Source organism: Cebus imitator, unplaced genomic scaffold (assembly GCF_001604975.1).
Source record: "Cebus imitator isolate Cc_AM_T3 unplaced genomic scaffold, Cebus_imitator-1.0 Scaffold675, whole genome shotgun sequence".
NCBI lineage: Eukaryota > Metazoa > Chordata > Mammalia > Primates > Cebidae > Cebus > Cebus imitator.
The window spans coordinates 631,720-646,676 of NW_016107990.1; the positions used below are offsets into that span (position 1 = coordinate 631,720).

Below are 14,957 nucleotides of genomic sequence, written 5' to 3' on the forward strand. Positions count from 1 at the left end.
TTAACATATCCTGCTTTGTCCTTTTGTCCTAATCATTTGAATTGTAGGCATAAAGAGGAGCTAGAGAATCCTTTCTTAGGCTGCCTTTAACACGTCCCTGCCTAGGATATGTGGGTGTCTGAGAGGTTCTTCTGTAGGCTTAAGAATTAGATTTTTAATTCCTTTGCTGTAGGTTTTAATTCTTTCCTGTGGGCATATAGATTCATAATGCATGTTATTTTATAAAGTTGTGCTTCATTTATTAAACAGATATTTAGGAATTCCTACCCTTTGCAAGGTGCTTTGTGGGGTACAAAGTTTCCGGTCTTTTGGGGCTTTAAATTTCAGATTGGGAAATGGTAGGCGAATTTTACTAATTTTATTTGTTAGCTGTATGGTTACCAATTCTCTTTTCAAGTTATTGAAAATGGAAATTAATAGGTTGGGTAACTTTTTACATCCAATTATCTCTTTTTGTACAGTGTTGGAGTTGGCCTTACATCCATTAAAGCAATCAGCAAGTTGACATTATGTTTACAAGTCTACACTTGGCTACATTGTACATACCTGAAGTAATATTTTTACATAGTATATATTTTATAAGCTTAATTTAGGATTTTAAAAATTACATTCCTCAAGCCTTTGGTCTTACATTAAAATATGAAATGCAAAGTTCTGTTTTAATTATTTATATTAATAAAAGATGAAATGAAAAGTTGTTTTAATTCTTTATATTTAATGCCTAAGCCCTTTGTATTTTGTTATGAAGCATGAGTTTTCATATAATACGGAATTTTTTAAACAATAGATAAATTGGACTATAAGAGGAATTTTTTTGTTCACATTTTTTTAATGGAGGAAATTTTTTGTGCCAGATTTGATTGTTTTTAGTCTTATAAGTTTTGATATCTTTTTGGCTAAACAAGTTTTTATGTATTATTTTTGATTAGTGATGAGAAATAGCTACAACTATGTTTATGTATAGTATGCCAGACAGTAAAGGATCTATTTAAATTCTAAATGTACACAGGAATCTGCAGTGTGCCTGTTATGTCCTCCTGAAATCAGGGCATTCCCCCCAATTCACAGTCTACCATCTTCCTAATACCACCCATCCCCCTCAAGAAAAAGAAAGAGAGATCATTTGGCTATTTTTTTTTTCCATTTATTTATTATATTGCATTTTAGGTTTTGGGGTACATGTGAAGAACATGCAAGATTGTTGCATAGGTACACACGTGGCAGTGTGATTTGCTGCCTTCCTCCCCATCACCTACATCTGGCAACTCTCCCCTCCCACCGTCCCTCCCCTATTTCCCCCCAACAGACCCCAGGGTATAGTGCTCCCCTCCCTGTGTCCATGTGTTCTCATTGTTCAACATCCGCCTGTGAGTGAGAACATGCGGTGTTTGATCTTCTGCTCTTGTGTCAGTTTGCTGAGAATGATGGTTTCCAGGTTCATCCATGTCCCTACAAAGGACACAAACTTGTCGTTTTTGTTGGCTGCATAATATTCCATGGTGTATATGTGCCACATTTTCCCTGTCCAGTCTGTCATCGATGGGCATTTGGGTTGGTTCCAGGTCTTTGCTATTGTAAACAGTGCTGCAATGAACATTTGTGTGCACGTGTCCTTATAGTAGAACGATTTATAATCCTTCGGATATATACCCAGTAATGGGATTGCTGGGTCAAATGGAATTTCTATTTCTAGGTCCTTGAGGAATCGCCACACTGTCTTCCACAATGGTTGAACTAATTTACACTCCCACCAACAGTGTAAAAGTGTTCCTATTTCTCCACATCCTCTCCAGCATCTGTTGTCTCCAGATTTTTTAATGATCGCCATTCTAACTGGCGTGAGATGGTATCTCAATGTAGTTTTGATTTGCATTTTTCTGATGACCAGTGATGATGAGCATTTTTTCCTATGTTTGTTGGCCTCATGTATGTCTTCTTTTGTAAAGTATCTGTTCGTATCCTTTGCCCACTATTGAATGGGCTTGTTTTTTTTCTTGCAAATCTGTTTTAGTTCTTTGTAAATTCTGGATATCAGCCCTTTGTCGGATGGGTAAACTGCAAAAATTTTTTCCCATTCTGTTGGTTGCCGATTCGCTCTGATGACTGTTTCTTTTGCCGTGCAGAAGCTGTGGAGTTTGATTAGGTCCCATTTGTCTATTTTGGCTTTTGTTGTCAATGCTTTTGGTATTTTGGTCATGAAGTCCTTGCCTATGCCTATGTCCTGAATGGTTTTGCCTAGATTTTCTTATAGGGTTTTTATGGTATTAGGTCTTATGTTTAAGTCTTTAATCCATCTGGAGTTAATTTTAGTGTAAGGTGTCAGGAAGGGGTCCAGTTTCTGCTTTCTGCACATGGCTAGCCAGTTTTCCCAACACCATTTATTAAACAGGGAATCCTTTCCCCATTGCTTGTTTTTGTCTGGTTTATCAAAGATCAGATGATTGTAGATATGTTGTGTTGCCTCCGAAAGACTTTTTTTCCCTGGGGCAGATAGAGCTTGTTGTGGAGATGAAGTTACTGTTGTGAGCTCAGTCAAGTATTAGAAATGTTCAAATCTCTCTTCTGTGTTCCCCGAACAGAAATTGTTGTTGTTGTTTTTTTTTTCTCCCTACTGTTCTTTACTGAGCCCTTACTATGGCCAAACTCTATGCTGAGAACTTACCTATAATTAGTAATTTACATCTCAAAATCAACTGAGAGTCTCTTTAAGGTGAAGTGCCTTGCCCAAGGTTATATAAGCAGTAGGTACTAGAGCCCAGATCAATGTATTCCATTAATTATAGAGGAGGGGCCATTGAGAGATTACGTGTGCTATCTGGGGAGTGGGTATGGATTCAGAGAAACATTAATAACATGAGGAACGTGTTAGTGACAAATATTTCATGTTGAAGTTACCCAGTTTTGATGATTTATCTTCTGGCTTGATGATGATAATGATGATAATTACTGAGAATTTTCTATATGCCAGGCCCTATGGTAAGTGCTTTTCGTATATTAACTCATCTGTTCTTTATAATATCCTAAGAAATACATATTATTATTTATTTTCTAGAAAACTAAGGCACAGAGAATGTGACTAGCCCAGCATCACTGTGCTAGTGAATAATGGAGTCAGGAAACAAAACCAGGGAATCAGACACAATTTCCACTGTTATACCCACTATGCTATATTACATTACCTCTTTTTCCTTCTCACAAGCTGTCTTCACTTAACTCCATCATGAAAACTTAGTTTAGAAATAAAAACTGTTAACTGTGGTTTTTCATCGTATTCAGGTATTTCTGTAATCATATTTAACATATATTAACAGAAGGCTTTAGAAGTGATTAATCAGAAAATATAAAGTTGTGTATTAGGGTTCTCTAGAGGTACAGTACTAATAGGATATATATGTAGGTTGTGTGTGTGTGTGTGTGTGTGTGTGTGTGTGTGTGTGTATACACTAATAGGATATAAGCGTAGATATAAAGGGACATTAATCATTAAGTATTAAGTCACACAATCACAAGGTCCCATAACAGGCTGTCTGCAAGCTGAGGAGTAAGGAGAGCCTGTCTGAGTCCCAAAACGGAAAAACTTGGAGTCTGATGTTTGAGGGCAGGAAGCATTCAGCAGGGAAGACAGATGTAGGCTGGGAGCCTAGGCCTCTCCACATTTTCCTGCCTGCTTTATTTTCTAACTTTGCTGGTAGCTGATTAGATTGTGCCCAACCAGATTAAGGGCGGGTCTCCCTTTCCCAGCCGACTGACTCAAGTGTTCATCTCCTTTGGCAACACTGTCACAGACACACCCAGAATCAATACTTTGTATCCTTCAATCCAATCAAGTTGACACTCGATATTAACCATCACAAGTTCCCACAGGACAAATATAACATAGTGTTTGCTTAAAAAAGCAATTATTTTCTTAATTATGTGTAACACTGGTAATGGCTTTCAAAAACCAGACATCATTGCTGTTTGATTTTTGTTTAAACTTTAAGAACCAATGTACCTAGTGGCAAGTGCAGGGTTCTACTTGGCTTAAACAAGTGAAGTTTGGTGAAAGATATATTACCTTGAATCATTTTTATTTTACACATAGTTCTAATATTTAAAATATATATATATTTCTAACATTAGGAACGTAAGAGAGCTCTAGAGGCAGAACGGCAGGCCCGGGTGGAAGAATTGTTGATGAAGAGGAAAGAACAAGAAGCTCGAATTGAACAGCAGAGGCAAGAAAAAGAAAAAGCCCGTGAGGATGCAGCCCGGGAAAGAGCTAGGTATCTCATTTGCTGTCTCATTTGATCTTGATGAACATTTTGCACTGAGTGAATATTCAAGCTGAGGTCTTAAAGCCATTCACTGTCATGGAGATTTTTTTGTTTTTTTTTTTCGAGATGAGGTTTTGCAATGTTGTCCAGGTTGTCCTTGAACTCCCTGATTCAAGTGATCCTCCTGCCTCACCCTCCTGAGTAGCTTGGAATACAGGTGTGTACCACCACACTCAGATACAAAAACAGAATATGATTCTGGCTAGCTTCAGAAAAAGGGAATTTTGGGGAAGATATCGAGGGCGTAAGTAATAGGAGGTTAGAGGACCAGACTTGGAAATGCGCTGTCAGTCATCAAAGGCTAGATCACAAGAGCCACAGCAGTGGATTTTTTTTTTTTTTTATGGAAATAGTCTTGTCAGCATCTTTTTAAGTGCTTTTTAAATTTGTATGTTGCTGGTGTTTAGAAATACCATTAATTTTGCTTCTAGCAACCTCGTTAAATTCTGTTAACAATTCTAATAATTAATCTTAAATTTTTTTTTAGCATTTTCTACATAAATAAACATCTTATCTACCAATATATAGTTTGGGTTTTTTTCCTCAAATTTATGCCTTTTGTTTTGTTAGTGGGCATCTTATTTATACGGATGCTTTCCACAATTAACCATTAAATATATCTGCCTTAGCTTTTTAGAAAAATAGTGTCTATTTGTTGTTTATTTAAGGTATACATCATGATGTTGTAGCATACATATAGATAGTAAAAGGGTTATTGTAGTGAAGCGAATTAAAATAGCTATCTTCTCACCTAGCTACCCATTTTATTTGTTTTAGTGGCAGGGGCAACTAAAATCTCATTTATCACAAATCCCGATACTGTACAATTTTATTACCTGTAGTCCTCCTGTTGTACATTAGATCTCTAGACTTGTTAATCTTACGTGTCTGTGGTTTTGTATCCTCTGATCTACATCTCCCCATTTCTGCCCTCTCCCTCTTATGCACACCCCTGATAACCAATACCTTGTTTTCTATCTCTGTATAATTGAATATTTTTTTCAAGATTTCACATATAAGTGAAATCATGCAATATTATTCTTTCTGTATCTGGCTCATTTACTTAGGATAATGTTCTCTAGGGTGGGTACTAGCCCTTCGTCAGATGGGTAGATTGCAAAAAATTTTTCCTGTTCTGTTGGTTGCCGGTTCACTCTATTGATAGTTTCTTTTGCTTTGCAGAAGCTCTTTAGTTTAATTAGATACCATTTGTCTATTTTGGCTTTTGTTGCCATTCCTTTTGGTGTTTTAGTCATAAAGTCCTTGTTCATGCCTATGCCCTGAATGGTATTGCCTAGGTTTTCTTCTAGAGTTTTTATGGTGTTAGGTCTCACATTTAAATCTTTAATCCATCTAGAGTTAATTTTTGTATAAGGTGTAGGAAAGGGATCCAGTTTCAGCTTTCTGCGTATGGCTAGTCAGTTTTCCTAACATCATTTATTAAATAGGGAATCCTCCCAAAGTGCTGGGATTACAGGCATAAGCCACCATGCTTGGCCTAGTTGCTTATATGTTTTGGATATTAACCCCTTATTAGATATATGGATTGTAAATATTTTTCCCCAGTCCTTAGGCTGATATTCTACTGATATTTTTCTTTGCTATGTAGAAGCTATAAACTTCCCTCTTAGAACTGCTTTTGCTGCAACCCATAGATTTTGCTATGTTGCATTTCTATTGTTGTTTGTCCCAAGATATTTTTAAATTTCCCTTTTGATTTCTTCTTTAACTTATTACTTATTGAGGAGCATGTTATTTAACTGCCATGTATTTGTGAAATTTTCAGGATTCCTTTTTTTATTGATTTCTAGTTTTAAATCATAGTGATTTGAAACAACAGTAGATGTGATTTAAATCTTCTTAAATTTGTTAAGGTGACTTGTTTTGTGGTTTAACTTGTGGTCTAGCCTGGATAATGATCCATGTGCACTAGAAAAAAATGTATTGCTTTTGATAGAATGTTTTGCCTATGTCTGTTAGATCCATTTGGTCAAAGTAAAATTCAAGTCTGGCATTTATTTTCTGTCTAGTTTATCTATTGTTGACAGTGGGGTATTGAAGTCCCCTACTATTATTATATTGGTATCTGTTTCTCCCTTAATATTTGCTTTATAGTTTTAGTGCTCCAATGTTAGGTGTGTATGTATTTATAATTGTTACTTCACATTGATGAACTGACCCCTTTATCATTAAATAATGATCTCTTACTGGCCAACATGATGAAACCCTGACTATACTAAAAAATACAAAAATTAGCTGGGCGTGGTGGCACGTCCTTTTAGTTCCAGTTACTCGGGAGGCTGAGGCAGGAGAATCGCTTGAACTTGGGAGGCAGAGATTGCAGTGAGCCGAGATCACACCACTGCACTCCAGCCTGGTGACAGAGCAAGACTCCGTCTGAAAAAAAAAAAAAAATCTCTTTATCATTTGTATATTTGCCATAGTTTTTTGTTTTGTAGTTACTATGAGGCTTATGCAAAACATCTTATAATTAACTGTTATAAGTTGATAACAGCTTAATTTCTGGCACATACAAAAACTATACTTTTACTCTCCACCCCACAAGTTACATTTTTTATGTCACAATATTCACCTTCTTATGTTATGTATTCCTTAACAACTTATTGTAGCTTTCGTTGTTTTTGACTATATTGACTTTTAACCTTCAGAGTAGAGATATGCATGATTTACATACCACACTTAACAGTTTTGAAGTATTCTGATTTGACTAAATATTTATCTCTACCAGTGAGTTTTATACTTTACATGTATTCATGGTGGTACTTATTGTTTTCTTTCTGCTTGAAGAATCATTTCATGTAACACACAGGTCTAGCGTCAGTGAATTCCTTCAACTTTTATTTGTCGGGGGAAAGACTTTATTTCTCCTTCATTTTGAAGGATAGTTTTCCTGGGTATAGTATTCTTAGCTGGGAGATTTTTCCCCCCTTTCTACATTTTGAATATGTCATCCCATTTTCCAGGTTTGCACAGTTTCTGCAGAAAAGTCCAATGATACTCTGATGGCTATTCCCTTGTATGTGACTTGACACTTTTCTCTTGCTTTTAAAATTCTTTCATTGTCTTTTCACTTTTGACAATTTGATTATAATGTACCTTAGAGAGAACCTTCTAAAGTTTACCTGAGGATCCTTGAGCTTCATTGATTTGTATGTTCATATCTCTCTCTTCCTAAGTCCCAACAGTTTTTAGCAGTTATTTTATTTATATAAGCCTTTTCTGTTTCTTCACCTTTTTGAATTCCTACAATGTGAATATTTGCTTAATGGTGTCCCATAGGTCTTCTTCATTCTTTTTCATTCTTTTTTCTTTTTCTTCTCTTCTGAGTCATTTCAGAAGCCTTCAAGATTCTTTCTTCTGCTTGATCTAGTCTGCTGTTAGCCCTCTGTGGTATTTTTTCTTTCGTCGAATTCTTCAGCCTAAGATTTCTATTTAGATTTTTTAAATAACTCTTTTATTGAATTTCTCATTCAGATCATGAATTATTTTTCTAATTTCATTGAATGGTCTGTTTTTATTCTTTTTTTTCCTTTTTTTAAAAGACGGAATCTCGCCCTGTTACCCAGGCTGGAGTGCAGTGGCAAGATCTTGGGTAATGCAGCCTCCGCCTCCTGGGTGCAAGAGATTCTCTTGGCTCAGCCTCCTGCATAGCTGGGGCTACAGGCGCCGACCACCATGCCTGGCTAATTTTTGTGTTTTCAGTAGAGACGGAATTTCACTATGTTGGTCAGGCTGCTCTTGAACTCCTGACCTTGTGATCCACCTACCTTGGCCTCCCAAAGTTATGGGATTAAAGGCATGACCCACCACACCCTTAGTTTCCTTAGTTCATTATTTTGAATTCCTTTTGAGATAATTTGTAGATTTCTGTTACTTTGGGGTCAGTTACTGGAGAATTATTGTGTTCTTTCTAATAGTGTCATATCTCCTTGTTTTTTCATGTTTCTTGTGACCCTGCCTTGATGTTTGTACATCTGATAGTGTAGTCATATCTTTCCAATTTTACGGAGTATGAAGGGGAAGGCTTTCCCCTGAAGATGGGCCTGAGGGTACTGCTTGGACAGGATACAGTGGCTCTGCTTACGTGTGGGTGCAGTGTTGTAGCTGTCATGCAGCTTCTTAGTTGTGATCAATGTCAGTGAAGACTGTGAGTGCCTCAGTGGTCTGGGCTGTAGAAGTCTGTGTCAGTGGTGGAGGCTACTGAGGTTATTGGTGCAAGGGTTTTAGGGGTCCTCCTGTTCCTGTGCTTGTCTTCTCCAAAGTAGAGAATCTTCATTGAGGGGATCGCTTTTGGTATCAGGTCTGACATTGCTCACAGGCAGACACAGCGGCTCTAGGTTCCAGGGCACAGTGGCTGAGAGCAGCTGTGGAGCTAAGTCCCTGGGCTTAGGGTCTTATGAAACTACTATAGCACCTGGGACTTCAGGCATAGGTTCACTTGCCAAGGCATGAGTGGATTCAGTTCTCCCACTACACAGGGTTTGTTGTTGTGGGGCACCTTGGGCCCAGGGGGCTGCTTGGGGTATGCTGCGCTTGGGTGGCAGAGTGAGGCACTGGCATGATTCTGGGGAAGAAGGAGTCTCTGGAGACTCAGTCTCTGGGGAGCAGAGAACAGTTGTCATTTGGGACCTGGAACCAACTGGGTAACATGGTCGCTTAGCCTCTGGGTGAAAAGGAGCATACAGTGGTCACTTTGGATCCTGGCTTGGTACAATAGCCCAGGCTCTATGAGGCTGGGTCCAGTGGAAACAAGGACCCAGGAATGGCAAGATACGGCTGTATCTTGTGCCCTGTGGGGTAGGAAACAGTGCAGCAATGACCACTCCTTGGATAGGTAGGGTGCCTTAATATATTGGAATGTAGGGGAACTAGTCCAGTTCTAGGTAGGTGGGGCACTGTGTCTCTTTGGCCTAGAACACAGGGCATCACAGCTCAGCCAAGGTTATGAATCCCTAGAATGCACGTTGCCACATCTGGGCAGCCTAGAAAGCATAGCTACTTGGGTTAGTAGAGCCTTCGGATCCCTAGGGGGTGTGGCACTGTATCAACTGTGTTGGTGGGGCTGCAACTGCTTTGGTGTGCGACAGGCTTAGAGCTCCTGGAAGTGTGAGGTGCTGCCTCACAGTGGTATTGGCGAGAGTGTATGTGGGCTAGGGGAGATGTCAGCTGTTTCTGTGTGCCAGAGGCCTGAGGTCTCCAACGGGTGGGATGCCACTTCAGCTCAGCTTTAAGGAGAGGATGCACTAGCAACTAGCATTCAATACCTCTGCAATAGCTTGGCCCTCTGTGGTAGGGTGTAGCAGCAGTTCAACTGGGAGATTTCATGCTGCTGGCTGGATGTTGAGTTTTTCAAGTTTTTAAAAATATTTTTTTATATGGAAATAATTCTGTAAAATTTCTCCTTTAATCCGTTAATGTAATTAGTTGATTGATTTTTCTAATATTAAATCAGACTTGCATTTCTGGAATAAGGTTAACTTAGATTTGATGTATTATTGCAATTTACCAATATAAATTATTGTTGGATATGGTTAACTAATTTTCAAGGTTTTTAGCCTGGGAAGTAAGATAACCATATATTTTTAAAAATAGTAGACATTTTTATGATTCATAACAAAAATACACAAATGTGTAAATGTACATCTTGATGAATTATCATCTCACCCATGTAACTACCTGGTCAAGAAATAGAGCTTCAGCTCCCCAAAAGCCCTCCTTATGTCCCTCCAAATCACTGCTTCTACTACAAGATAATCATATTTTTAACACTGTAGTCTAGTATATGCCTAGGAATGGAATTGCTGGGGCCCAGGACATGCAAATATTTAACCTAAGAGTAGACACCATCAAATTGTTTAGTAATATATTTGTACCAATGATTTCTGTATTCAGATGCCCCATACCCTTGCTAGAAATTGAAATTGACAGTTAAAATTTTTAAATTTACCAGTTATTATAGTGTGCAATTTGGTGAGTTTTCACATATGTAACCATTGTAAAACCATCTGCACAATCAAGATAAATATATCCATCACCCATCCCGCCCAAATTTTCATGCTGCTTGGTAATCAATTTCTCTTCTTCTCTATCCTCAGCCCAACACAGCCACTGATTTACTTTCTCTCTTGTCTGCCATCTTTTACTCTGCCTTTTTTTTTTTTTTTTGCTCTGAGACTATTATAATGAAATATATTCAAGAGAGATTTAACAAAACTATTGATTTTTAATACTCTTTTAAGAACATTCCTAAGTGAAGTTGCTCTTTTTTTTTTTTTTAATTGCTAAGTAGTAGTTGTATATACATCATGCAAATTACAATCCATTTACCTCTTTTAGACATTTGGATTATCTCCAGTTTTTTGGCTATTACAGATAAAGCTGATATGGATGTTTGCATATGGGTCTTTGTGTGGGCATTCACTTTTGTTTCTCTTGAGTAAACAGAGGAATGGCTGGGTTGTAGAGTAGATGTAAATTAAATTTGTTAAAAAACTTCAGACTGTTTTGTCAGAGTGTTTGTTCTATTTTACATACCCACCAGCAGCAAATGGGAGTTTGAGTTCCTTCACAGCCCTTGACAGCATTTGGTGGATCCGTTTTTTAAATATAGAAGCTTTTGCTTGTTGGTGTGTGGTCGTATTTCATTATTTTAATTTTCATTTCTCTGATGACTGGCGCTATTGAGCATGTTGTCAGTGTGCATTTCTATAGTGAAATGTCAAAGCTTGTGTTCATTTTTCAGGTGGTCATTTTGTTATTGAGTTTTAAGAATTCTTTATATATTCTGGATAAACATTCTTTGTGAAGTGTATGACTTACAATCTATGCCTATCTTTTCAGATTTTAAATAGTGTCTTTGAAGAACATGAGTTTTTAATTTTGATGATGTCTAATATATCAAATTTTTATTTTAAGTATAACAGTTTTCATATCAGAGAAATTGTTGCCTAATTACCCCAAATCACAAAAATTTCTTCTGTGTTTGCTTCAAGAAATGTTTCAGTTTGAGCACTTAGTATTTAGTTCTGTAATCCCTTTTGACTTTGTAAATTTATTTGTTTGCATATAGATATCCAGTTATTATGGCACTGTTTGTTGAAAAGGCCATCCTTTCTCCATTGAATTGCCTTACCAACGGTTAAAGATCAAATGATCATTGATGTAATGGTATATTCTATACTCCATTCTGTTATATTGATATCTGTATCTGTTCTTGTGCTAGTACTATAGTTTTAATTACTGTAGTTTTATAGCATATTTTGAAATTAATATAAGTTCTCCAATTTTGTTGTTCTATTTGAAAGGTGCATTTCCATATAAATTTTAGGGTCAGCTTATCAGTTTCTGCAAGATAGCCTGCAGGATTTTGATAGGAAGTACATTTAATCTATAGGTCAGTTTAGGGAGATTGACATCTTTACAATATTGTGTATTACAGTCTGTGAATGTGATGTTTCTCTCTGTTTAGATCTTTTAAATTTCTGACATTTTGTAGTTTTTTGCAGATAGGCCCTTCAATTCTTTTTAAAATTTATTCCTAAGTACTCTTTAAAGCTGTTGTAAATGGAATTGTTTTCTTTGGTTCAGTTTTGGATTTTTGTTGCTAGTATGTAGAAATACAGTAGATTTTAATTTATTTCATCCTACAACTGTACTTTTTATGACCTTGTTAAATTTGCTTACAGACATTCCTTGACTTAGGATGGAGTTAAGTCCTTATAAATCCTTCATAAAATCAAAAAACCATAAGTTGAATGGCTATAAGTTGGGGACTGTCTGTATTAGTTTGTAGGTTTTAAAATTTTTTTGGTTCATTAGTGCTTTTTATACATAAAGGCTCATGGCATCTGTGAATAAAGTTTATTTTACTTATTTCTTTCTAATGTGGATGCCTTTATTTTCTTTTTTTTTCTTTTTTTTGTCCTCTTGCACTGGCGCGCTCCTACATAAGGTTCAATGGAAGTCGTGATGTTGGATATCCTTGTTTTGTTCTCAATCTTAGTGGGAAAGCATTCATTCTTTACACTTCTATGTATGATCCTTGCTGTAGATTTTTGACAAATTCTCTTTATTAGATTGAAGAAGTTTTCTTCTATTTCTAGTTTGTTGAGAGTTTTTAACGTGGACTTTGAATTTGGTGAAATTCTTCTTTTTGTGCGTCTATTAAGATGACTGGTTTTATTCTTTATTTTATTAATATGGTATATTATATTAATTTTTGGATATTAAAATAACCTTTGATTCCTGGGTTAATTCCTGATTTGTCGTGATATGTAATAGCTTTTATATGTTGATGGCTTCTTGCCAAGGGCATGTTCATGAGGGCTATTTATCTGTAGTTTTCTTGTGATATTTTCATCTGGCTTTTGTGTTATGGTGATTCCGACCTTACAGAATGTGAGAAGCATTCTTTCCTGCTCGATTTGAGAAAACATTTGCATAGGATTGGTATTATTTCTTTCTAAATGTTTGGGTGAATTTACCAGTGAAGACATCAGGGCTTGGGTTTTTCTTTGTGGGAAGATTTTAAATTACCAGTTAAGTTTTTTTCCCCTTGTTTTGGTCTATTGAGATTTTTCTATCTCTTCTAGAGTTGGCTTTGATAATTTGTGTCTTCCTAGGAATTTGTCTTTTTCATCTTAAGTGAGCTAACTTATTATTATAAATTTGTTTGTAATTGTTTTATAAGTATTTTGAGTGTGATTTATAGTAGTATCCCACTTCTTTTATTTTTTTGAGACAGAGTCTCATTCTGTTGCCCAGGCTGGAGTGCCATGGCACCATCTTGGCTCACTGCAACCTCCATCTTTCAGGTTCAAGCGATTCTCATGCCTCAGCCTTCCAAGTAGCTGGGACTGCAGGCATGTGTGCCACCACGCCTAGCTGATTTTTGTATTTTTAGTAGAGACGGGGTTTCACCATGTTGGCCCAGGCTGGTCTCAAACTCCTGACCTGAAGTGATCTGCCCTCCTCAGCCTCCCAAAGTGTTGGGATTGCAGGCGTGAGCCACTGCTCCTGGCCAGCCTCCTCTTTCATTCTTAATTTTGGTAATTTATGTCACTTTTCTTTTTTATTAGTCTAGCTAATAGTTTATGTATTTTGTCAATCTTTCCAAATAACTAACTTTAGGTTTTATTGCATTTCTATATTGTGTTTCTGTTTTTTGCTTCATTGACATCTGCTTTGATGTTTATTATTAATTTCCTTCTGCTTACTTTGGGTTTGATTAGCTTTGCCTTCTTTTCTTTATGAGGTTGAAGCTTAGTTGATTGATTTTAAAATACTTTTACATTTATGTATTTAATTTTTTTTCCTTTTTGTGTTTTTTTCTTGTTTTTTCCCACCCCACCCTCCCTGCATTTCTAATATAAACATTTAAAGGTATACCGTTTTTTAAAGCATATTTTTAAGTACATCTTATCAATTTTGATATACTGTATTTTTATTTCCATTCAAGATACAGTTCTCTCTCTGTATCTGGAGGTTCTGCATGTGGATTCAGTCAACCATGGGTCAAGAATATTCGGGAAGGCAACACCCCAAAAATGAAAGAATAATACAAATACAAAAATACAATATAGTAACTAGGTATATAACATTGATATTGTATTTGGATTATAAGTAATCTAGGTGTGATTTAAAATATGTGGGAGAATGTTCATAGGTTATATGCAAATACTGTACCATTTTTTAATAAGGGACTTGAACATCCTCAGATTTTGGTATTCAGGGTAGGAGGATGTCTTGGAACCAATCCTCCTTGGATACTGAGGGACAACTGTATTTTGTAATATTTCTTACTTGATTCATGGGTTATTTAGAAGCATGTTACTTGTTCCTGTTGTTAATCTATAATGCAATCATTATTGATTGGAGAATATACTTTGTATGATTTCATTGCTTTTACATTTATTGAGATATGCTTTATATCTTTGGATGTGGACATTACTAGAGAATGTTCCTTATGTTCTTGGAAAGTGTATGCATTCTGTTGTTGTTGGACGGAATGTTCTCTAAATGTCAGTTAGGTAAAAGCAATTGATACCATTGTCTGGTCTTCTGTATGCTGGCTTATTGTCTCTGTAGTTCTGTAAATTCTTGAGACAGGATTATCAAAATCTCCAAGTGTAAGTTGAACTGTGTATTTCTTTTTTTTAGTTGTGACACTTTGGCTTCATGTATTTTGGTGTACTGTTATTTGCAACTAGGTTTTAATTGTTCTGCCTCACTGAGGTACTGAATCATTGAAAAATGTTCTTTTTTAGCTTTTAAAAAATATTTCTTATCTTAGTGTCAATTGTCTCTGTTGTAAATATAGTCATATGTACTATTTACACAGTATATCTTCTGTTCCTATACTTTCATACTTTTTGTGTTTTTGTATCTCAGATCTGTCTCTTGTAGACTGTATATAGTTGGGTTTTGCTTTTCTATCTGGCTTGCTAATTCCTGTCTTTTGATTGGAATATTTAGTCCATTCTCATTTGATGTAATTATTGATATGACTGAATTTTTGTCTGCCATTTTGATATTTGTTTTCTATATGTCTCGTCTTTTTTGTTCTCCTTTACCATTTTTTAAATTAAACCAACACTCTTTGTTGTATTATTTTATTTTCTT

The 14,957-nt window shown here is 36.2% G+C and overlaps 1 protein-coding gene across 13 annotated transcripts in view; it reads left to right on the top strand.

Annotated features, from left to right (window-relative positions):
* LOC108295996 (S phase cyclin A-associated protein in the endoplasmic reticulum) overlaps positions 1 to 14,957 on the top strand; it is a 232,553-nt gene that overhangs the window by 164,177 nt on the left and 53,419 nt on the right. For all 13 annotated transcript variants that reach the window (XM_017518368.2, XM_017518364.2, XM_017518366.2 and 10 more), the window contains one exon: positions 4,123 to 4,265. In XM_017518368.2, coding sequence (XP_017373857.1) covers positions 4,123 to 4,265 — 143 coding nt within the window. The remainder of the gene's footprint in view (positions 1 to 4,122; positions 4,266 to 14,957) is intronic.